Source organism: Mercenaria mercenaria, chromosome 6, assembly GCF_021730395.1.
Source record: "Mercenaria mercenaria strain notata chromosome 6, MADL_Memer_1, whole genome shotgun sequence".
Classification (NCBI taxonomy): Eukaryota; Metazoa; Mollusca; class Bivalvia; order Venerida; family Veneridae; genus Mercenaria; species Mercenaria mercenaria.
The window spans coordinates 57090103-57111301 of NC_069366.1; the positions used below are offsets into that span (position 1 = coordinate 57090103).

At 33.6% G+C, this 21199-nt stretch overlaps 1 protein-coding gene across 7 annotated transcripts in view; it reads left to right on the forward strand.

The window, feature by feature from the left end:
- LOC123548818 (uncharacterized) overlaps window positions 1–21199 on the forward strand; it is a 166952-nt gene that overhangs the window by 81487 nt on the left and 64266 nt on the right. For all 7 annotated transcript variants that reach the window (XM_045336373.2, XM_045336380.2, XM_045336378.2 and 4 more), the window contains one exon: window positions 4994–5104. In XM_045336373.2, the coding sequence (XP_045192308.2) occupies window positions 4994–5104 (111 nt within the window). The remainder of the gene's footprint in view (window positions 1–4993; window positions 5105–21199) is intronic.

Genomic DNA, 21199 nt, shown 5'->3' on the forward strand with positions numbered 1-21199 from the left:
TTTTAGCATAATGTTCACATAATGTCTAGACTTGTAGACAAAATTGTACAAATAATTCCTGAGATTATCTGCAGTAATACTTTTTAAACTTCCAAATTAGGCCAAAAAGTTATTTCTTTGGATTTAATGGAATGGGGGAAAATCTGTCATGGAAAACAACTTCATAATATTGATTTTTATCATTTTATCAATGTAGTGATTTGATCTTAAAGAAATACATGTCGGTTCAGATTAATATCATATGTAACTTGTAAGTCTTTTTGACAAGTTAGTAATAATTAATTTGAACTTTACGTCAGAAGAAAAATTGATTTAGCAGGTATTGGCAGCATTAAATTTTAATCTCAGAAATCATTAAGGATTATTTTTCAAAAATGTTGAATTTCCAGTAGGATTTTAGCTGTAATATTAATATCATTTTTAACTTGTAAGGCTTTTTGACAAGTTAGTAATAATTAATTTGAAATTTAACGTTAAAAAAATTGATTTTGGGGTTATTGGCAGCATTTATTCATTATTTAAGCCTTGAAAATCAAGTAGGATTTTAGCTGTAATATTTCAAGTTTACACAATCTTATGATTTAAACTAATTTCTAAATACCGTAAAATGGTTTAATTTCATGGTCATAAAATTTTGTGGTTTTGGCCAAAACAGCAATTTCCTGGGGATATTCAACTTTCAGAATATAAAATGAATGGGAAGTTTCCCCAAATGTTTTTGAGGATTTACTATAGCAGCTCAGCATTTGGGTAAAGGGGAGTAAAAATCCTTATATGAAATGTTAGGGAAAAACTGCATGATTTTTATGGAGTTTCCTGTGGGGAAGAGGCATATGAACAGGGTTCCAACAGTCTGAAAAAGTGGTAAAATTTGATGTCTGTTCCTAAAAAGCCCTCAGAAATGTCAAATGTCAAGGAAAGTATTTGAATTCATTAAATTAATTAAAGAATAATATATCTCATTAAGTGATTTGTCGCTGAATAAATCATTGGAGTTCAGATGTGAAGGAAATATATCACAAGGGCATAGCCCTCGTCATATAATAATACGCATCAGAACGACAAACATTGATTTTATTCAAGAGCAAATCACTAAATGAGATATATTATTTCGATTCTAACACGTTACCAAGGACTTTAAAGTATATCCTTGACGGCATTCATTAAATATTTGCCCGTTTTCAATTGGTTTCTTTTGCAGCGCGCCGCTATATGCCGTTCAACTCTATGAAGTAATAATTGTGACGTCAGAACAGTGAATTGTTGTATAATGATTCACTGTTTTCAGCCTTCTTTGTTTAATGGGAAAATGAATCGGATCGTGTAATAATGTCATTTTTATTAAAGTTGCGAAGAAACAATGAAAAAACGTATGTGGTATCTGGGTCCAGCTAACAGTGGGACAAAGTTACTTGCCCCTAGGTTGCACATTGTTTAATTCACAAAATATGGATATTGTCAGCAAGGTTACTGTTGGTGACAGAACAGTAAACACAATTAAACTTGACTTCTTATAGCTGACCTACAATATGTTTCTTGTCTACAAAAGGCTGTTTTTGACAGATGAGATCTCATCTAAGTGACATCCTGCTTATAATAGTATACATAGAAATACAGAACAATTAATCCTGGAAAATAAGGAAAAAGTCCTTTAAAAGCCCTGAAATTTTTGTTTGGTTAGTCTGTATGAACCTTGCTGTAGCCAGTGAAGATGGACCTGTTTTGTTTGTTTTTAGCTCACCTGTCACATAGTGACAGGGTGAGCTTTTGTGATCGCCCTTCATCCGTCGTCTGTCCACAATTTCTTGTCTGCATGAAAGTGGTTTCATTTATGATTTTATTTTAACCAAACTTGCACACAACTTGTATCACTATAAGATCTTGGTTCCTTTCTTGAACTGGCCAGATCCCATCATGGGTTCCAGAGTTATGGCCCCTGAAAGGGCCAGAATTAGCTATTTTGACCTTGTCTGCACAATAGCAGCTTCATTTATGATTTGATTTTAACTAAACTTGCACACAACTTGTATGACTATAAGATCTTGGTTCCTTTCTTGAACTGGCTAGATTCCTTTATAGGTTCTAGAGTTATGGCCCCTGAAAGGGCCAGAATTAGCTATTTCGACCTTGTCTGCACAATAGCAGCTTCATTTATGATTTGAATTTAATCAAACATGCACAAAACTTGTGCTGCCATAAGATCTCAGTTCCTTTGTTGAACCGGCCAGATCCCTTAATGGGTTCTAGAGTTATGGCCCCTGAAAGGGCCAGAATTAGCTATTTTGACCTTGTCTGCACAATAGCAACTTCATTTATGATTTGATTTTAACCAAACTTGCACACAACTTGTATCGCCACAAGATCTTGATTCCTATCTTGAACTGGCCAGATTCCATCATGGGTTCCAGAGTTATGGCCCCTTAAAGGTCCAAAATTGGCTATTTTGGCTTTTGCAGCCATATAGAGACTTCATTTATGGTTTTATTTGATACAAACTTCCAAAATATCTTCGACAACAATAAATCTTGGATTCCATGACAAATCAGATCCAATCGTAGGTTCCAGAGCAGTGTCCGACAAATCAATTGCCCGGAGCCCACAGGCTACCAGAAATTTTCGTCGGGCTACCAAAAAAATACCGGCGGAAGCCCGCAGGGCAACCATAAATTTGAAGCAATAGTAGCCCAGTTGTTGTATATTTTACAAAACTCCCCAACAAAATCATCAACATCCGGTCATTTACTCGATTGTAACTCTGAGAGTTATTTTATATCTGATTAACTCCCCTGATTGTAGTCAAAATGGATTTATATTAGTAAGTACTTATAGGACTTATTTGAAATTTCATTATTGTCATTAGTTGGACTGAGCCAATCAGGGTAGATAACTATGGACTGATTTTATGTCAAATTACCTCCCTTCATTTCAAATTAAAATTGGTATATCTCCGTAACTAATGAAGATACTGATCTGAAATTTCATTTATGTCAACAGGTTTATTTGGCAGATCCTTCTTTTGATCACTTACAATAATTTTCTTTTTAATTATTTCCCTTTTAAGTTAATATAAATAGCTTATTTTTAGTAACTTTTTTATTATTGGCCATAGGGAAAAACCGAGACCACTTGTCTGTGGTACAACACGGATAGTACCTCCAATTTTTAGGTGTATTTTGACATATCTGTACCTTGTAAGATTTTTTTTTTCTTTTTGGTAATATTTCTTTCCTTTGTTGTTCCTGTCCTTTGGACTTAGATATTTTTTCTGAGGACCTTCTTGTCCTCAAGTGCAATTATAACAGGTGAGCGATTTAGGGCCATCATGACCCTCTTGTTTTGGTAGAGGTGAGGGAGTAAATCAGAATTTGGGCAAAAAAGGAAGGGAACTCTGGATATTTTAGTCAATTGTATGGAAAAACTACATGATTTGAAAGAAATTTTCTGTGGGGAAGAGGCGTATGAACAGCACCTTTAGATAATAGATGAAAAAATGCCTTGAAACAAATTAATAAAATGTGCAGTATGCCTGGCCTAAGACTGCCTCCTACAACAAAAAGGAGACAGCTGAATACAGATGAATAGAATAATTCCCATGATGGTTATAATAGAAACTAATGTCAACCATATAAGCTGGAAAATGACATGTTTATTATTATATTGATCTGTTATCTAGCCCATATGTAATTTACAGACATTTTGGGACCAATATACAATATAACTGAAGAAAAAGCAACAATAACCTGTCATAGACTTTTACTGGAAGTACAAAAAAAGAATGAAACAGTGATGAAAAACAGACTGATATCTTTCGGTTATTCAGCAAACAGTAAAAGCGGCCGTATTTGTTTTGCAGACTGGTTTGATTTACCGCTGTATAAAATTGGTATTAAATGGCTAAAATAAGCATTTGTTTTGATGACAGGGTGAATAACCATATAAACATTACGGTCATTTTGACTGAATGCATAATTAATTAATATGTGATAGGTAATGCTTTTATATGAATAAAAAAAAAGTGACTATAATTACTTAGTTGAAAATAGGTCTTGAAGTTCATACATATATGTTAGTAGATTGTAGTTTATTGTTTCCTGAATAACTGTTGAAAGTCATTTCATGCAATGATACCCAACGGAACTGCATAGACTTCATTCCATACACAGTAATTATTAGTGAAAAGTTAAGAGATTAAACACTACTACAGAGTAATTTATAAGTGAAAAGGCCTGAGACTGGTGTAAGGATACCCCTCTTAAATGCATTCATTCCACGCAGAAATTTGTTACAATACATAATAATACTCAACTTATGTAATAATACTATACTTAACTGCAAAATTTCATTCCACACACAAATTTATTATGGTGAAAAGTTATGTTAATTGTAAGACATCATTCCACATTCCAGCTGGTATGTTGTAAAGCAAGACTACCAGTCTTAGAGGTCAGGAGTGTAATCCCCAGGGTGAGGCATAATGTTCTTTACGGTGGTTTGACAGAAGACAGTGTGTCTGATATCATTCACCCTCCATGTCTGATTTAATATAGGAAAGTGTTGGTCACAGAATTCAGGACACCTGTTGCCAGTTAATTGATTGCCTTAACATAACTGAAATTCGGTGGTTAAAAACCAAAGTCAAAAAAACACTATTCTTCTGTGTGTTTCATTTGCTTTTAATTGATATCTAAGTCAAAATGTCATCAATAATGTAGATGTTTTGTGAGACTGTTGAAACCACTATATCATCATATATCATTTGATACTGTAAAAATTATGCAAGTTATGTCCTTGAGAAATTTCAATTATGTGTTGGCTAGTTGATGTGGTATTGTGTGAAGCCAAAACAACAACGTGACTCCTTTGCTGGCAATATAATTTGTGGTATCTGATTTTTGCTGAACGTTGCTTTATGCATGCTGGTGTACAGAAATATCATTTTAAGCTGGGCCTACGTATTTAGATTTTTAAAATGTTTTTTTCTTTCATTCTTCAGTTGTACATCAGAGATACCGTGATCAACGATTACCCACGGTTCTCTCATAGAGGTCTGCTGATTGACTCGTCGAGACATTTCATCTTTAAGGAAACCATCTATGATGTTCTGGTAAGTATTTCTGTAATTGAAATTGCAAGCATGAGTGGCCCTGTATGTGTAATAGAACAAATTAGACAGACAGTTTTTGGATTGGATTTACACTCCTTGTTGTATTTGGTCAGGTTTCCGTTAGATTAGGGAGAGGTTAGATTAGGGAGATGGTTATTTTCTGATAATCTCTTGAGACAGGTAGACATGCCAGTCCATTTGTTTCACAGTGCGAAGAACGACTGGGCTTTTGACCTTTTGTAGTGACTGAGGCAACTTCTCAGACAAATCATATAGCTGCTGAATTATTTGCTTTAATAAGAAGGGATTTAGTTAAGATAGTAAAACTTGCATTAAAAGGTAAGAATTAAAGAGGTATCTAAACCAAATTTGACTGATGAAGCAGTCGTATCCAGTTGGTAACACTATGGTGGCCTCTATTCTAAAGTTGTCATTTTTCGATACAAGTGCAAAAAACAATAACTATTACATTGTGGTAGGGGTGCCTAAAGATAGGCCCTTACGCCTAAAAGACTCCTTCCCAGGTGGACTTGGTTCTGACTTCCATAATACGGAGACAAATATAGAGAAAAGGGTTTTTGAAGGGGCTGTAGTTTTTGTTATTATGTTAAAAGCCGTGTAAACAAGTTTTCTCGTGAATATTCAGTCACCATAATGCATTACAATGGTTTATGTATCATTAGTACAGCATAATATAAATCAAACTCGGTAGTAATTTATTTTGTTGTCACACCACTGAGAATATCTATTATCAAAATATATCTTATCTAAATCTATATATATTATATTTATTTGCTTGATTAAATACTTGACCTCTTGACCTCATACTTTTTGTGTGTGGTCACAAAGTCTGGAATGTACTATGATGGTATCTTGTTACTTTTATTAAATGATTAACAAGCGTGAAAATACAAGTGCTGGTAGCTACCTGTTGTGGGACAATATAAAGATGACATTTCACATATATGTGAAAAGTAGGAGTTGGCTTTTGTCAACAAGGACATAGTGTTGGTAGTTATTTTGTGAGAACCAAAATGTAGTCTTACCTAGACCTGTTAGAAACTGTAGTTGTTAGTTGCCACTTAAAAATTGAAAGTGAGATAGTTTCTTTCAAAATCTTAATTTTTTCCAGATTTGTAAATTTATTTATTTTTCCACCAGCATATACTCATACACGCCATAATTTTTCAGAACGTTTCCGGGATTCTGAGTTAAAATTTCCGGGATTTTTACCTTTTGTCCGGGACATACACCGTGACATTGGTATTCGTCTGTTTCATGCAAAAATATCATAATATACATGTAGTTTCCCGAGATAAACATTGTTCACTCGCTTGTATTAATTTGCGGCAAATGTCGTCTAGCTTTCTAAGGGAGGTAAATACATGTACTGTATACAGGTAATACATCTATAGTTCGGCACGTGAATTTATTGCGTTCCCAAGGTGAACAGAATTACGAGACTTACTATATACGAAGAATCAACCTGGTCATCGTGATTTAGATTCTAGCTAATTTGGTATCATTCTAAAGCTTAAACATTTATCTAATAATTAAATTGAATCCTTAAAGGAATAAATAAATCTTGAAGATAAAATCGACAATATAAAATATTTGGAGTCGGGTCAATTTTCATGGGTCGGTCGGCAAAGGCATTCAGCATTTTCATTCTGAATATGTGTGACAATCGATGTAGATCTTAAATAATTACAACCTTTTAAAATAATTATCGTTTAATTGACCGTTTTCAACAATCTCTTCCATAAAGGCTACATGTAGCTTTACCGCCAACGTGCTAAAAACAAAGAGATTTACGACTATTGTTCCTAATTTAACTATCATAAAACAGTTACAGATTGCATAATCTTGTCAGTTCTTAATCAGGGTCATCATAATAACCGACTGTAACTTAATCAGTGTCACCAAAAGATCGTCGCGTGATCAAAGCGGGCTTAATCAACATGTGGCTCGAGGGCATGAAACTGATTATGAATAAACAATGTGACACCGGGACTGTTTATTGTGTAAATTATAGTTATAGACAAAAACAAGTTTTTGGGGGATTATTTTTATTTGTTCCTGTATTTTTATTTTTCCGGGACATTTTAAGACTGTCCGGGACACCGGGACGAGTATGTAATTTCCGGGACAATCCCGGACAATCCGGGACGTATCACATGTATGATATACTTAAAGTATAATATTTGTTTAAACCTTGGTAGAACTCTAGTTAGCTCTGAAAAAATGTATGAGAATATGCTTAAATTTTTTTTAAGTCAGTCAGTTAAATAAAGAAGTTGCAAGCTGGCCCTATTTTAATTTTACAACACACATTTAAAAAAAGTTGCTTACATTAGTATCAATTAAGTAAAATGTTCAAAGTTACTTTAAGCTTTTCAGCTGCGGAAAATGAACTGGATTTAAAAGATATTCATCTAATATTCAGTTGTCCATCTAAGGCTAATTTATTAGTTTAAACACAGGCAATATACTTTATGTAAAGGGCAATGACAGGAATATATTACAGAATAAACATAGGTTTTGATATATTGTATCCTTGGGGAAGATATACGAAAAAAGATACAAGTCATTAGAAAATGTTAAAAGTCGGGGTGAAAGATCAGTAAGCTGAGGGTATACTCTTTATATCATAAACTCCCTCCAAGCATTATAGAGGACATCAGACATAAACCAGAGACGCACAGAACCATCCAAAAATAGATACTGTAATAGAAAGATGTATAAGAATAATGATACTTAGTTCTGAAAAATTAATGAAAGATCTTGACTAATATCAAATGGAACAATAGGAGTGGATACTTAACTTATATCTTGCCCAATTGATGTAGATTACTATAAAAAGTGGGAAAAGTGGAATGAACAATCAACACAGGATGGTTTTAAGGTTTGTTTACTGAAAAATAACCAATGTTTCGACTCTCACAAGTCTTCTTCAGGATATAATTCATGTAGAAGTCAGAAGTGGGAACACAACCCTATACATAGAGTTCAGTCCATTGGGGACAGTTTGACATTAGAAAAAATGTCTGTTCAAAGTCAGTAGCTTCTGATCTATGACTGATTGTGGGAAGATGTCAGTTTTTTTGTGCATAACAGAGGATTGGTTAGGTTAATACTGGCTGTTCTCACATTATGTAAATAATAAATACTGAATATAAACAGGTTAAGTGAAACACACTACCAACACCGAATAGGTTTACTTCTTTTATTATTTGACTAGTTTCGACCTTTGAATGGTCTTCATCAGGAATAGGACTTAAATAATATTCAATAATGGTTTTAAACCCAGACAGAATTAACCTTCCCTTAAAAAAAAAGTATTATTTACAAATAATAAATTTCAGAACGACATGAAATTATTTGTGTTATTAAGGCAGTTCTGCACGTTAGGATTGAAATTTTTTCTACAATGTAGAATTTAATTAAACTCTGATATTTCAAGACTTCGGAATATACTAAGAAAAGTCAGCAAATAAAAAAGATAGGGCCGTGTGCTTGATTTTTTGCTAGACTGATTTGAAAAGTTTCGACCTCACGCAAGTTTTCATAATGGGAGTCTATGGGAAAGTCGCGACTTTCATAACATTTTCGCGAATAGAATTTTTTCTACAATGTAGATTTTAATTAAACTTCTCACAGTGTAAAATAAATATATGGCCTATAATATGGTGAAATAAAATGTATAGGTCCGTTTGCTTATTTTTGAGATATTTGGCTATGATTAAAGTGAACCGCCTATTTCAAGCTAATTTTAAGACATTATTTTGAATTATTTAAAGATTCAGATGTTTTAATATCATATTTTGACTTTAGAAAGATAGAAACAGTGCTATTTTAATGAATTTACTCACTGGTTACCATTAATTCATAAATTGATTTTCGTTTCCGTATGCCGAATACAGGCATTATTCTACGTTTTCCGGATGAATGACGTTACGCCATGACTTCCAGTTTATCAAAAGTGCAGAACTACCTTAAAATTGAAAGACACTATCTTGCAAAGTATACAAAGAATGGTGTAGAAATAAAGTGAAAAAAAAAATTAAGATAGTGGACCCATAATGAGAGTTGGCAAATTAGATATTCTCCTTGTGCAATTTCAGGGGCCGCTGTGGCCGAGTGGTTAAGGTCGCTGACTTCAAATCACTTGCCTCTCATCGATGTGGGTTCGAGCCTCACTCAGGGCGTTGAATTCTTCATTTGAGAAGGCCATCCAGCTGGCTTACGGAAGATCAGTGGTTCTACCCAGGTGCCCACTTGTGATGAAATAATGCACGGAGGGGTCCCTGGGGTCTTCCTCCACCATCAAAGCTGCAAAGTCGCCATATGACCTATAATTATGTCGGTGCGACGTTAAACCCAACAAAATAAATAGATATGCAATTTCAGAATTGTCCAGTTTTTACTATAAACCATGTGTACGTAGAGCGGTATTTACATCCAAAGAACGCCAAATTGCCTAACTAATACATAATTACAGGGAAATTGTCGAGTGTCATTACAGGTGTGCTACCTTAAAGTGAAAAATCCACATTTTGTATTTTTCATGTGATTCGTGCTCTTTCTGTCAGTGCAGCTTAAGTTTGGTGACATGTACATTTTACTTCAGTGTATGCATTCTCTTTTATTTCTAACAGAAATTGAAGACAAATTGGTCTCACGCAGTTTTGACAGCTTTTCTCTGTTTTTCACTATTGGGAAATCTGTGTAAACAGCCATTAAGTGTCTGAAGTTTACTCTGGGGTCCCTATAGTTGGTTTTCTTGTCTGGTTGCACAGTTTCCACACCCTGTGACAAAATTAAAACAGAACAGAACAGTTCTGTTCTGTTCTGTTCTGACAAAATTAGAATCTGAAAATAAATATGTTCACATACTGAGTGTAATTGTACAATGGTTTTAACCTTTAGCCTGCTCTTTTTTTTCACAATTACTAACTTATGAACATTTTCTAAATTTTGAAAAATTTGACATTTATCAGGAAGTTTTGCAGCTTTCACTTACCATTGTTACTATTCGTTACCGAACTACTATTACTCAGTTGGGTTTAACCTATTTCCGACATACAGAAAAAAGTCCACAAATACATACATTTTTTATCTAGCTTTACAGTATTTAAAAATGTGTTTACAATATTAACATCAGTGGGATTTTTTTCTGTCTGATTTTTATGTTGATTATTCTGAAGTACTTTATCAGTATAGGACCATCAAATGTAAGATGTACAAGTCAGATTCATATCAGTGACTGTATATCTTAGACAAAAGAGGATAATGCTATTTGCCTCAAGTGATCCTTTAATGTATATGTGTGATACTCTACATGGAGAAGATCCACTTGAAAATATTGAAAAGGTTGTTAACAAATCTGATGATTGTATCCAAATTATTTTTCAATATCATAAATTAACCGTAGGCAAAAGTTTATGGTAGCTAGAAGCAGGTATAAGTTCAGTCACTGTTTCAACAAAAGAAAACATCATTGCACCGGAGACCGATTTTTCAGCTATGAAACACTATAAAACTGCAAAAGTAAAGAAGAATATACATGTATATTAAAAGTCATTTGAATAAAATTTCTGAAAAATACCAGAACTGGCCAATTATCACTACACTTATGATAATCCAAACTAAATTGTTTTTGCTGTTTCAAAAAGTGTTTAACCCATATCATGCAGGACATGATTGATTCTGCCTTTGCAACCAGTGTAAATCATTATCAGCCTGCACATCCATGCAGTCTGATCAAGATCAGTGTTTAACCTTTATCATGCTGGACACAATTGATTCTGCCTTTGCGACCAGTGTAGATCATGATCATCCTGCACATTTGTGCAGTCTGATCAAGATCTGCACTGTTCGCCATTCAGTCAGTATCTTTTTGGTAAGCACCCCTTTAAACAGTTAATGGTACTGTCCAAATTGAAAGATGGATAAGTTCATTATAGAAATTTAGCAGGGTAAGGGTTATGGTCCTACTTCACAGTCAAATGTGTATTATGCAGTCAGTCAAGGGAGCTGCACAATGACTACTTATGTAAGGCAGGTAGTGGCTTATTAGAACAAAATGTTAATTTGGGAATTTTAAGGCAACAGGTGGCCAGTAAGGAAGTTTTATCTTAATAGTATAATCAGTACTTTTTAGGCTGGCGATATTCGCCAGGCTATTATAACCATATATCGAGTTTCTGTAAAGTTCAACAGGTGCTGAGACTGACAACACAATATATAATTTCATGCGGAATTCAAATAGTCCGCCACGTTACTCAGTTTTGCTATAGAGTTGTATAAAGATTGTTAAACTTACCTGTTTCAATAGATCTACTTGCGCAAACATGTTGTAATAATGTTTTATTTTTCTAACGGTAAATACTTGAAAGATAACATTAGAAAATATTACATACCGTATTTTCCCGTATTAACGCCCCCGGGGGCGTTACATTTTCCAAAGAGGGGGCGTTTATTTGAGGTAAAAAAATAAAAAATGAAAATTTTTACAAAACTTAAAAAAATCGTTCAAACTAGCTGTAAAGTGTTTCTGTGTTGTTTAATCCCCCCAAAACGTAATTATTTGGCATCCAATTTAATGCAGTGTGTCTTTTATGCATTTAAATACGGTACCTCGTGTATTCCATGTCTGGCTTTTTGACACGCTCGCGACACTACACATTACGTCATGACCCAAACAGCTGTGTACTCCGATAACATTTTCCTTAGTACATGCGGGTAGCTAATTGCGCAATACACAATGTCAGTGGTTTGACACGCTGCTGTGCCTGCTTTTAAATTAAAAGTTCTTAAAACTGCCGAAGAAAAGGGTATATCGTAAACACATTGCTGCAAGTTTGTTTAAAGTCAGCAGGAAGCGTGTGCGCGAGTGGTGTAAAAACAAATCAAAAATGTATTTACCGTTTAATTTTCTGTTACGTACCGTACTTAGTACAAATGTTTTGGACTTACGGTACATGGACTGTTTAAAAGTGTGTTTAATTTTTAATACATTGGACATTAGTACTGTAAATTACTTATTATGTGGACTTATAAAAATGAGGTAGGTGATTTTTTCCCGTTCTTGTTGACTTTTTTTTCCCCTCCAAAATGGGTGGGGGGCGTTAATTAGAGGGGGGGCCTTAATTCGGGAAAATACGGTAATGATGGTAAATTAATTCGCCTCCATGAATGAAATGTTCGTATGAATGGAACTAACTCAACGTTGACCGCTTCGTTATAGATTATGACCTCGGTCTATAAGGAGCTATGTAAACAAACGCTGGTTCCGAGAAACAATCGTTGATATGAATTATACTGCGCATTAATCGACGACCTGACATAACGTGGAAAATAAGAAATATGAAATATCAATTAAAATGAACTTATAGTGATATGAGTTATGTCAGGTCATATATTTAGGGCTTAAGTTTTTAGAAACTATTCTTTCAGATCATTTGCTATAGGTACTAAGGGACGTAATCGCTGCGTGATTGCCACAGTAACGTGATAAGAAACAAATGACCACATTATACCTGTTTTTAGGCTATTTTTATACTAAATTTGTTTTAAACATTCTGACGAATACTGAAAGATATAATGTAAAAAGCGCTTTGTCACCAATTTGCTTTAAGGGTGGGGGTGTAGATGTAGCGAGTTTTGTTTAAACATTTTTCAGGTTATATTAAGTATTGGTAATGTTTAACAATTGCACTAACTTGATATAGTTCTGAAGTTAACATATTTCGCACTGTGATTCATCTTTAAATGACTTTTAACGTGTCGTTGTTGTTTGTTTTTTATTTGTTAATTTTGTATAAGTTATGTCTTTTTTCCTCCAGCTGAAACAGAGACAAATTTCAAAGTGATAGCCATTGTGCAAAACGATCACAGAGAATTCATTTTACCAAATATTTTTCTAAATGAAACCTCAAAATATTGCGTAGCAATTATAAAACACAAAATAAAATTGGCGATAACAATTTTTCTGGGGAGCCTCGAGTAAAAGGATTTAATCGGAAAGAAATTAAGCTCCAACTTTTGAAAATTATGACCTTGTTCTATGCATTCATAAAGAACCATAGGGCAGAAGTAAAACCTACCTATATACATTTATTCAAAACTTTGTAAAAATAAATGCAAAATCAAGAACTTTTACAAATGTAATTAAGTATTTTTCAAAGATGTCTAAACATTCACACTTCAGGTCAAATTCATTTGAAACAGCAAGAAATGACTAAGAAATGGCTAATCAAATAAAACATTTCAGCTTTTGTACGACAGATCAATGATAATATGTCTTTAAAAGAACAACAGTTTATCTTACTCGGAAAAAGAAAAATAATGAACAAAGTCTGGTCCTAGTAGGGTTTGAACCTACGCTCTCCTGAAAAATTAGTTAAAGTCATGGTAGGAATTGAATACTCTTCAAAAAAAATACATTATTACGGGCACGCCAATTTTCCTAGCCATTATATTAAAGAAGCAACATGACTAGACAATAATCATTAACAGTCCGGTTTATAGCGGGGTTCGAGCCCAAAAATTCCCACATACCAACAAGAAAATTGCCCCATTTGATCAATGTTCATACATTCACACATAATGTGTGTGTTGGGTGGGGGATTGCATATCGAATCATAGATGTTGTGTTTGTTACCTTTATATTTTATCTGATATTATGTCCCTCAGTGTTTATTATCGCTTCCTAAGAGACATATATAAACGGTTATGGCACGCCTATTGTCCAATAATAACGTTAACCCAGGTTTACGGTAAAAAAAGTAGAATTAACAATTACAGATAACAAGGGTTTTCGAACGTAAAACCAGGTTATTCTAATACTTACCAATATTTTCGGGCGAAAAAACGCCCGTGAACCCAGGTTTCAACTAGGTTTTTCAATTGAACTTTGAATTTCGGCCGTTATTTTAAGTTCACGAGCATGAACCTATGTTTACAGGAGTAAACCAGGGTTCTTGGGTGTAAACCATAGCTTACGAACGTGAACACATGTTAACGATCGAGAACTTAGGTTTACGACCGTGAACATGGGTTTACAACCGTAAACATAGGTTAATGCTGGTGAACATAGGATATTGACCAAAAATCATAGTTTTGTTCGAGAAACCAAGTTTTTCGAACTTAAACCTCTGTTCACGTTCATAAACTATGGTTCACGCTCGTAAACCCAAGTTCATGGTCGTAAACATAGGTTCATGTCCGTATACAATGGTTCTCGGCAATCAAATGATCCAACAATTACATTCTTTGTCGAAAAACTATGATTATCGAATACTAACATAAATTTTCGCGTGAACACACAGTATAACAGGCTTAAACTATAGTTTACTCTCTTGGACCCATGTTTACGTCCGATAAACTAGGTTTCTCGATTGAACTTTAACTTGGATGCACAAGTTAATCAAGATCACAACAATACCCTATGCTCGCCTTAGTTTAATATGGAAAACCCATAATATCTAAGATTTTGCCAACATCTTTCCCGCACAGTTTTCATTCAGTGTTTTGTGGTAGCCAGCCTTTCTGTACTTTCAGTACTTTGATTTTATGCAGGCATTTTAACTTGACTGCCAGATAGTTCAGTGTTGCAGACAGGAAAGTCTTGGGGTCACTTGGATCCTTTGGTAATACAGATATCCCAACTGCTAACAGTTGTCCAATAAATAAAATTTAGTTGTTCCCACGTTTTACACTTCATATTACATGGGCTAAATTATGTCAAAATTGTTATATTTTGAATTTTACTGCTTAGATGCTTACAGACATATTTAAGAATGAATTCATACATATATTGTACAAGTATGAAATCTCAAATGCTCTTATATGTCCAGTTTAGATCCATGTGGAGTAGTCACAGTCAATTTATTACTGTAATGAAATCTCAAAACTTTGGAAGTTTAAATTAGATATACTTTCAAAAAAATGGCTTTAATTTTAATTAACTACCCGTTTGATTTGATTTAGGTTTTAAAGTTGTTTTTCAAAGGTATTTCTGTTGCACAAGAGTTGTCACACATAACCAAAGAAATGTTCCTGGATTATACCAGAACTAACTGTTCTTCACAAGCAACTGATAATTTTCCCATATGAATCTAAGAGGTGAAGGACAAATGACTTCAGACACATTACTGTTTGGCTTGTTGTCATGGAGAACATGCGCCTCTCCCTGGGATCAAACTCATTGCAACTTTGACCCCTGCTTCCATGCTTTACCTTAATTTAGAGCTAACCACATGGTTGTGCTTTAAAACAAGCCCTTAAAACTTAAAGATGCTGATGTTATATCATGATGTAGACAAGAGTAGACTATGGAGCTATAAACAAATTATGTAGATCCAGAAGACAACTTTAATTGTATACTGCTGTCAATACCCTATGTAATTATTGAACAATTATCTAGGGAAATATTCCACAGTTATTGTATTACAGGACAGCCTACTCTTGCCAAGTTAATAATTAATTAGCCCGCACTGTCCTTTTCTTCTCCTTTCTTATCTATTATGTCAGACAAGGCAGTTTTTATGATAAGATTACTTATTAATCATAGCCAAAGGCACCCTAAGTACCAGAATACAATTCTAACAAATTAATCATACCCAGATGTACCTTAAAGTACCAGAATAGTTTCTGACAAGGTAATTATGGTAGATAATTATCTGTCTGAAGCTCCTGAACTTAGCAGAAAATTTGTGATTAATTAATGCATTATCAATAATTTCAGGGAAAATGTGTCATCTAGTATTATAAGTTTTATATCTTATGCATGAAACAGTCACTCCTTTTATAGGATAAGATGACTTATCATCTTAGTTCAGTTTTCTTTAAGACTCTTTTATTCCTTGTTTTTGTCTTTCTGCACTTTACAAGAAGTTCATGCTCTACCCAGGTTGCTGAACAGGTAGAATGCAAGACTTCCAAAGGAGGTCATAGATTGGAATCCAGGAGGTTTTGTGTTTGACTTAATAAGGCAATTTGTTCAAGGCGATAGTGACTCCAAGTGAAATTGTCATTAATGTTAGCTCGTAGGGAATCCAGGAACACTGACCCTCTGTGTATAACAGAAATATAGTTGAGATTAATGGTGTTAAACCCAACAACATTAACAAATTTAGATACATAATCTTTGTCTTCAAAATATACAACCGAATTAGGCCATGAAATGACAGAAGTATCTTCTTTTCTGTCTCTTTGCAAAAGGCTGTCCCGACCTTGATATTGAATTTTGATTTGCCTCAAAGTTTCCTTGGCCTTATGCTCACTTGGGTACTAGAGGCTGCACTGACCTTGACCTTTAGCTTGCTTAGTCTAGGTGTATCACAAAGGTAAATATCTTTTGGATATAAGGGACAAGGATCACTTAAGCCTTATATGGCCTACTGTGTCTATTTGTAAAATTTTCAAATTGTAAATTTAAAAAATTATACATTGTTTACTACCAAAATTCTTATCTTCTGTACTGAATTAAATTTGTTTCGAAAATTGAGAATTATTATTTTGTTCTAAACATGTCACTGATTACTAATGAAGTCACAGATTTAAAATTTAGAGAAAATAGGCATTTTAGCCATATTTTTTTTTTTAGTAGCGAGCACAGTCAAGGACATTAGAACTATTTCGACAAAACTTATAGTCCCTTTAGTGGTTGTGATTAAAAGCTGCGACCATATTAAGAATTTCAGATTTATTAATGTTTAAAAAATTGGATAAAAATGGAATGTTCTCTATACCCATATTCCCATAATCATTTATATCTACATGTTTTCTTCAATACTTAAAAAATGATAAAGTATTGCATGTTTTTTGATAAAACATTTTTTCTTGCTGAAAGAAAACTTGGAATTTACTCAGTTTAGAGACTTTCAGTTGTTAGGCCGTTTTTGGGCGAAGATAAACATTTTCTATATGTTGTAACGTGCTGATATATGTTGAAAACTTGGCTTGTGCCTGACTTCCCTAGAATTGACTATAGACATGTGACTCACAAAGAAAAAGAAACCGAAACTGATAACCCTTTACTCCATACAGATACAATAGGAGAGATCGCCATGACGTCACGCATAAATACCTGTTTATCTGGTGGTGGGTAAAACAAATGTTTTTACATCGTTTGTGTATGGGATCTGAATTTTTAATTTTTAATAACTTTTTTGCTCATTTATGGATTTTAAAAATTCAAAAAGTTTTGAAATGCTTACGATTTTCATATTTTCCCATTTAAATACCTTTTTAAAATGAATAACCGTTTTAAATGACATAAGATTTTAATAGCGGCGTAGCGATCCTCCAAACTTTTAGAAAAAACACTGTAAGTTAAGCTTTCATAATTAATCCATTTAATTTCGAAATTATAATCAAAAGTAATCAATAAATTGCTTGTTTCATACACTTTCCATTGATGAAAAAATTATTGATATTATTTGTGTTTTAAGAAAGTTTAAGCCGTTAGAAAAACATCACTGTTTACAAAAAAACATGGAGGCTCGGCGTCTGCCCACACGGTCTTTGTCTTATCAGTTCTAAAAATAGAAAATACAATGGATTTGTTTACAAACACGATCTCTCCTATAGTATTGATTATTGATACCCAATACACTCAGTAGCATTATCTGTACACTATCTCCATACAGGTTATTGGAGAAAAATGCAAAATTTATACCTGTGTTACTCAGATCAAAATTAGTTTATGAATACTTGTTTTAACCATTTAGCATCCAACATAATTTATTTTTAGAATTAAATTTCCTTTCTGATGGTATAATTTTCATAATTTTGTGATAAATATTTTTCACAATAGAAAGCTACAAACTTAAGACTTTAGAATATTATTATAATTTAGCTGTTTTATGCATGTGATACAACAGAAAAGAAATATTTTTACTGTTACAAATGCACAATTTTATTAATTGAAGGTAAATGAAAGACTAGAAAGGTCTGTATGAAGTGATTTTCGAAATAAGCAAACCCATTTAATTATAATCATTAAAATCTACACCCCTACCAAACTTACAGAACTTCATAGATCATAAAATTAATTAATTACATAATGTTTTGATAAGAAGCACTGATCAAAGACACTTTCTATAAAATTTGTTGATCCACATCATAAATAATGATGCAAACAACACCCTAATTGCTTTGTTTTGACCGCTGTGCACAATAAACACACTTCCAAGGGGTCCAGGTCAATTAGCATAAATTCCATATGTTGACAAGTGATCTATGGATTTTAATGGTTGTTATGGTAACCACACCTTTTATTACACCAATCTTATGTCTCATTTTTACATAATTTGCCATAGTTGAATGATAGAATGCAAATAATAACTTGTTTTTGGGTCACCTATGTACTTTTCCATCCATCAATAGCTGTCCTAATATATATAAAGTCAGTGTGATTTTCAGAAAATGCCACCTGAATTAAAAGTGATAATTACCAATAAATTACAATTATAACCACAAGATTTTCTGAAACTGATCTTTTATTAACAGTTTAAACTTCACAAATATGCTTTTGTGGGCTTCATTGCCAATATATTTTATTGGTATTTTGCATTTAAACTATCAGTGTAGTAGAATGCGATAAAATGCGTATCTATGGAGTAATGCATAGATGCGTTAAAAGGAGTATCTATGGAGTAATGCATAGATGCGTTAAAATGCGTATCTATGGAGTAAAAATTAATGACTTTATTTAATGTATGTTACTAAGCTATGTATTTACAAAAGAAAATTAGATAGATAAATAATTGTATTAATCCATATTTCTAAAAATGCAATAAGACACAAAATGTGTGAAACACACCTAGTTCAGCATCCAAGCTCCTTCCAAGACTCGTGACATTGAGTATTTATAGTTTACTTACCATGGAAGAAATATGAATGTTATATCATTGGTCATGGCACTTAGCGACTGAACAAAACAAGTAATCGGCAGTATTCGTAAATGAAGTGACCGTTGAGTAATTTTATTATAAAAAAAGATATAATTTGACAATATTGCCCGTGCATGATCCAATGATATTTACTTAAAGAACAACTGAATGTTCATGAGACCTGAATTAACAGTTTCAATATAAAAATAGATTAAATATGTGTCAGTAATCTATATCTATGTGGCCAAATGTACAAACAAGAAAACAGAAAGGTAAGTTTGACAGCCTATAACAATGTACAAAAAATGTGGACCGCACATGTTTGCGGTACTCTTTTCTTTTTGTGAATAAAACTGATTCATGGTATTTATTCAGCAGCAGTTCAGATTTTTTTTTTATTGAGGGGAAATGTCGATTTCTGTTCCAATTCTCTCTGGATTTAAGTATTGAATGAATAATGTTCTGGAAGATTTCAAACTTGAAAGAGTACAATTGATCTGCCAGAGTTAGTGAAATATGATTGCTTAAAACACATAAACAACAGTGTATCTGTCAAGCCAAAGTCTGATGTGATTGTACCTGTCTATCTAAGGCTTCTTTATGAAATAAAGAAAATTTAAGATTGTGTGATTGTTTGATTGCAATTTCAAGAATTCCTTGTATCCAGTATGCATGATGTTGATCAGTTTCTATAGCTTACAGCAACATTGTTTTCAGAGAATATACACCATAATTATGAACACATGGTCTAAAATGCCCTCCTTGGTATTAATTTATATTATTTTAACACATGTCCCAGGCTGTCCAGTCTCCATAAAATTCTTACTTTTTCTTATTTTAGCTCACCTGAGCACAAAGCCCTGTGTCCGTCGTCCGTCCGTCGTCAACAATTTGACTGTTAACACTCTAGAGGTCACAATTTTGGCCTAATCTTAATGAAACTTGGTCAGAATGTTACTCTCAATAAAATCTTGGACGAGTTTGATATTTGGTCATCTGGGATCAAAAACTAGGTCACCAGGTCAAATCAAACAAAAAGCTTGTTAACACTCTAGAGGTCACAATTTTGGCCAACTCTTAATGAAACTTAGTCAGAGTGTTACCCTCAATAAAATCTTGGACGAGTTTGATATCGGGTCATCTGGGGTCAAAAATTAGGTCACCAGGTCAGATCAAAGGAAAAACTTGTTTACACTGTAGAGGCCACATTTATGACTGTATCTTCATGAATCTTGGTCAGAATGTTAATCTTGATGGTCTCAAGATCCAGTTTGAATCTGGGTCATGCAGGATCAAAACTAGGTCAACAGGTCAAGTCAAAGCAAAAGCTAGTTAACACTGTAGAGGCCACATTTATGACCATATCTTAATGAAACTTGGTCAGAATGTTGATCTTGATGATCTATAGGTCAGGTTCAAATCTGGGTCAGGTGGGGGTCACAAACTAGGTCACTAGGTCAAATCGAAGGAAAGTTTGTTAACACTCTAGAGGCCACATTTATGACTGTATCTTCATGAAACTTAGTCAGAATGTTAATCTTAATGATCTTTAGGTCAAGTTCCAATCTGGGTCATGTGGGGTCAAAAACTAGGTCACCAGGTCAAATCAAAGGAAAAAACTAGTTAACACTTTAGAGGCCACATTTATGACCATATCTTAATGAAACTTGGTCAGAATGTTAATCTTGATGATCTTTATGTCAAAAGGTCAGGTGAGCGATACAGGGCCTTCATGGCCCTCTTGTTTTTCAATTAAGCCAAAATTCCTAGAAAAATATGAAAAATCAAAGAGAATTCCTAAAAATGTCGGACTGGTCCATTATTCAGTTTTGGCAGTACCACTTATAATTGAAAGGGGACAGTTCACTGAAAATTTACTGCGTGAATAGCGAACACTGCAGACCATGATCTGTGCAGGCCTAGCTGATCTTGGTCTGCACTGGTCACAAAGGCAAAATAGGCTAAAGGTTAACACATATATTCTGGATTAAACCAGTTTTTGTTCTGTAAGGAGTGTGTCATAATGTTTCACAATTTAATATACTTGCTGTTTCTGAGATGACATGTTTGTCATTTTCCCAGATTTATCAGTCAGTTTTAATGTCATTTTTGATAATAGTAATAATAATAACAGCAAATTTATTTTTGAATATTTCAGAAGATTGAGTGTGGCATTTTATAGATGTTTTATTGT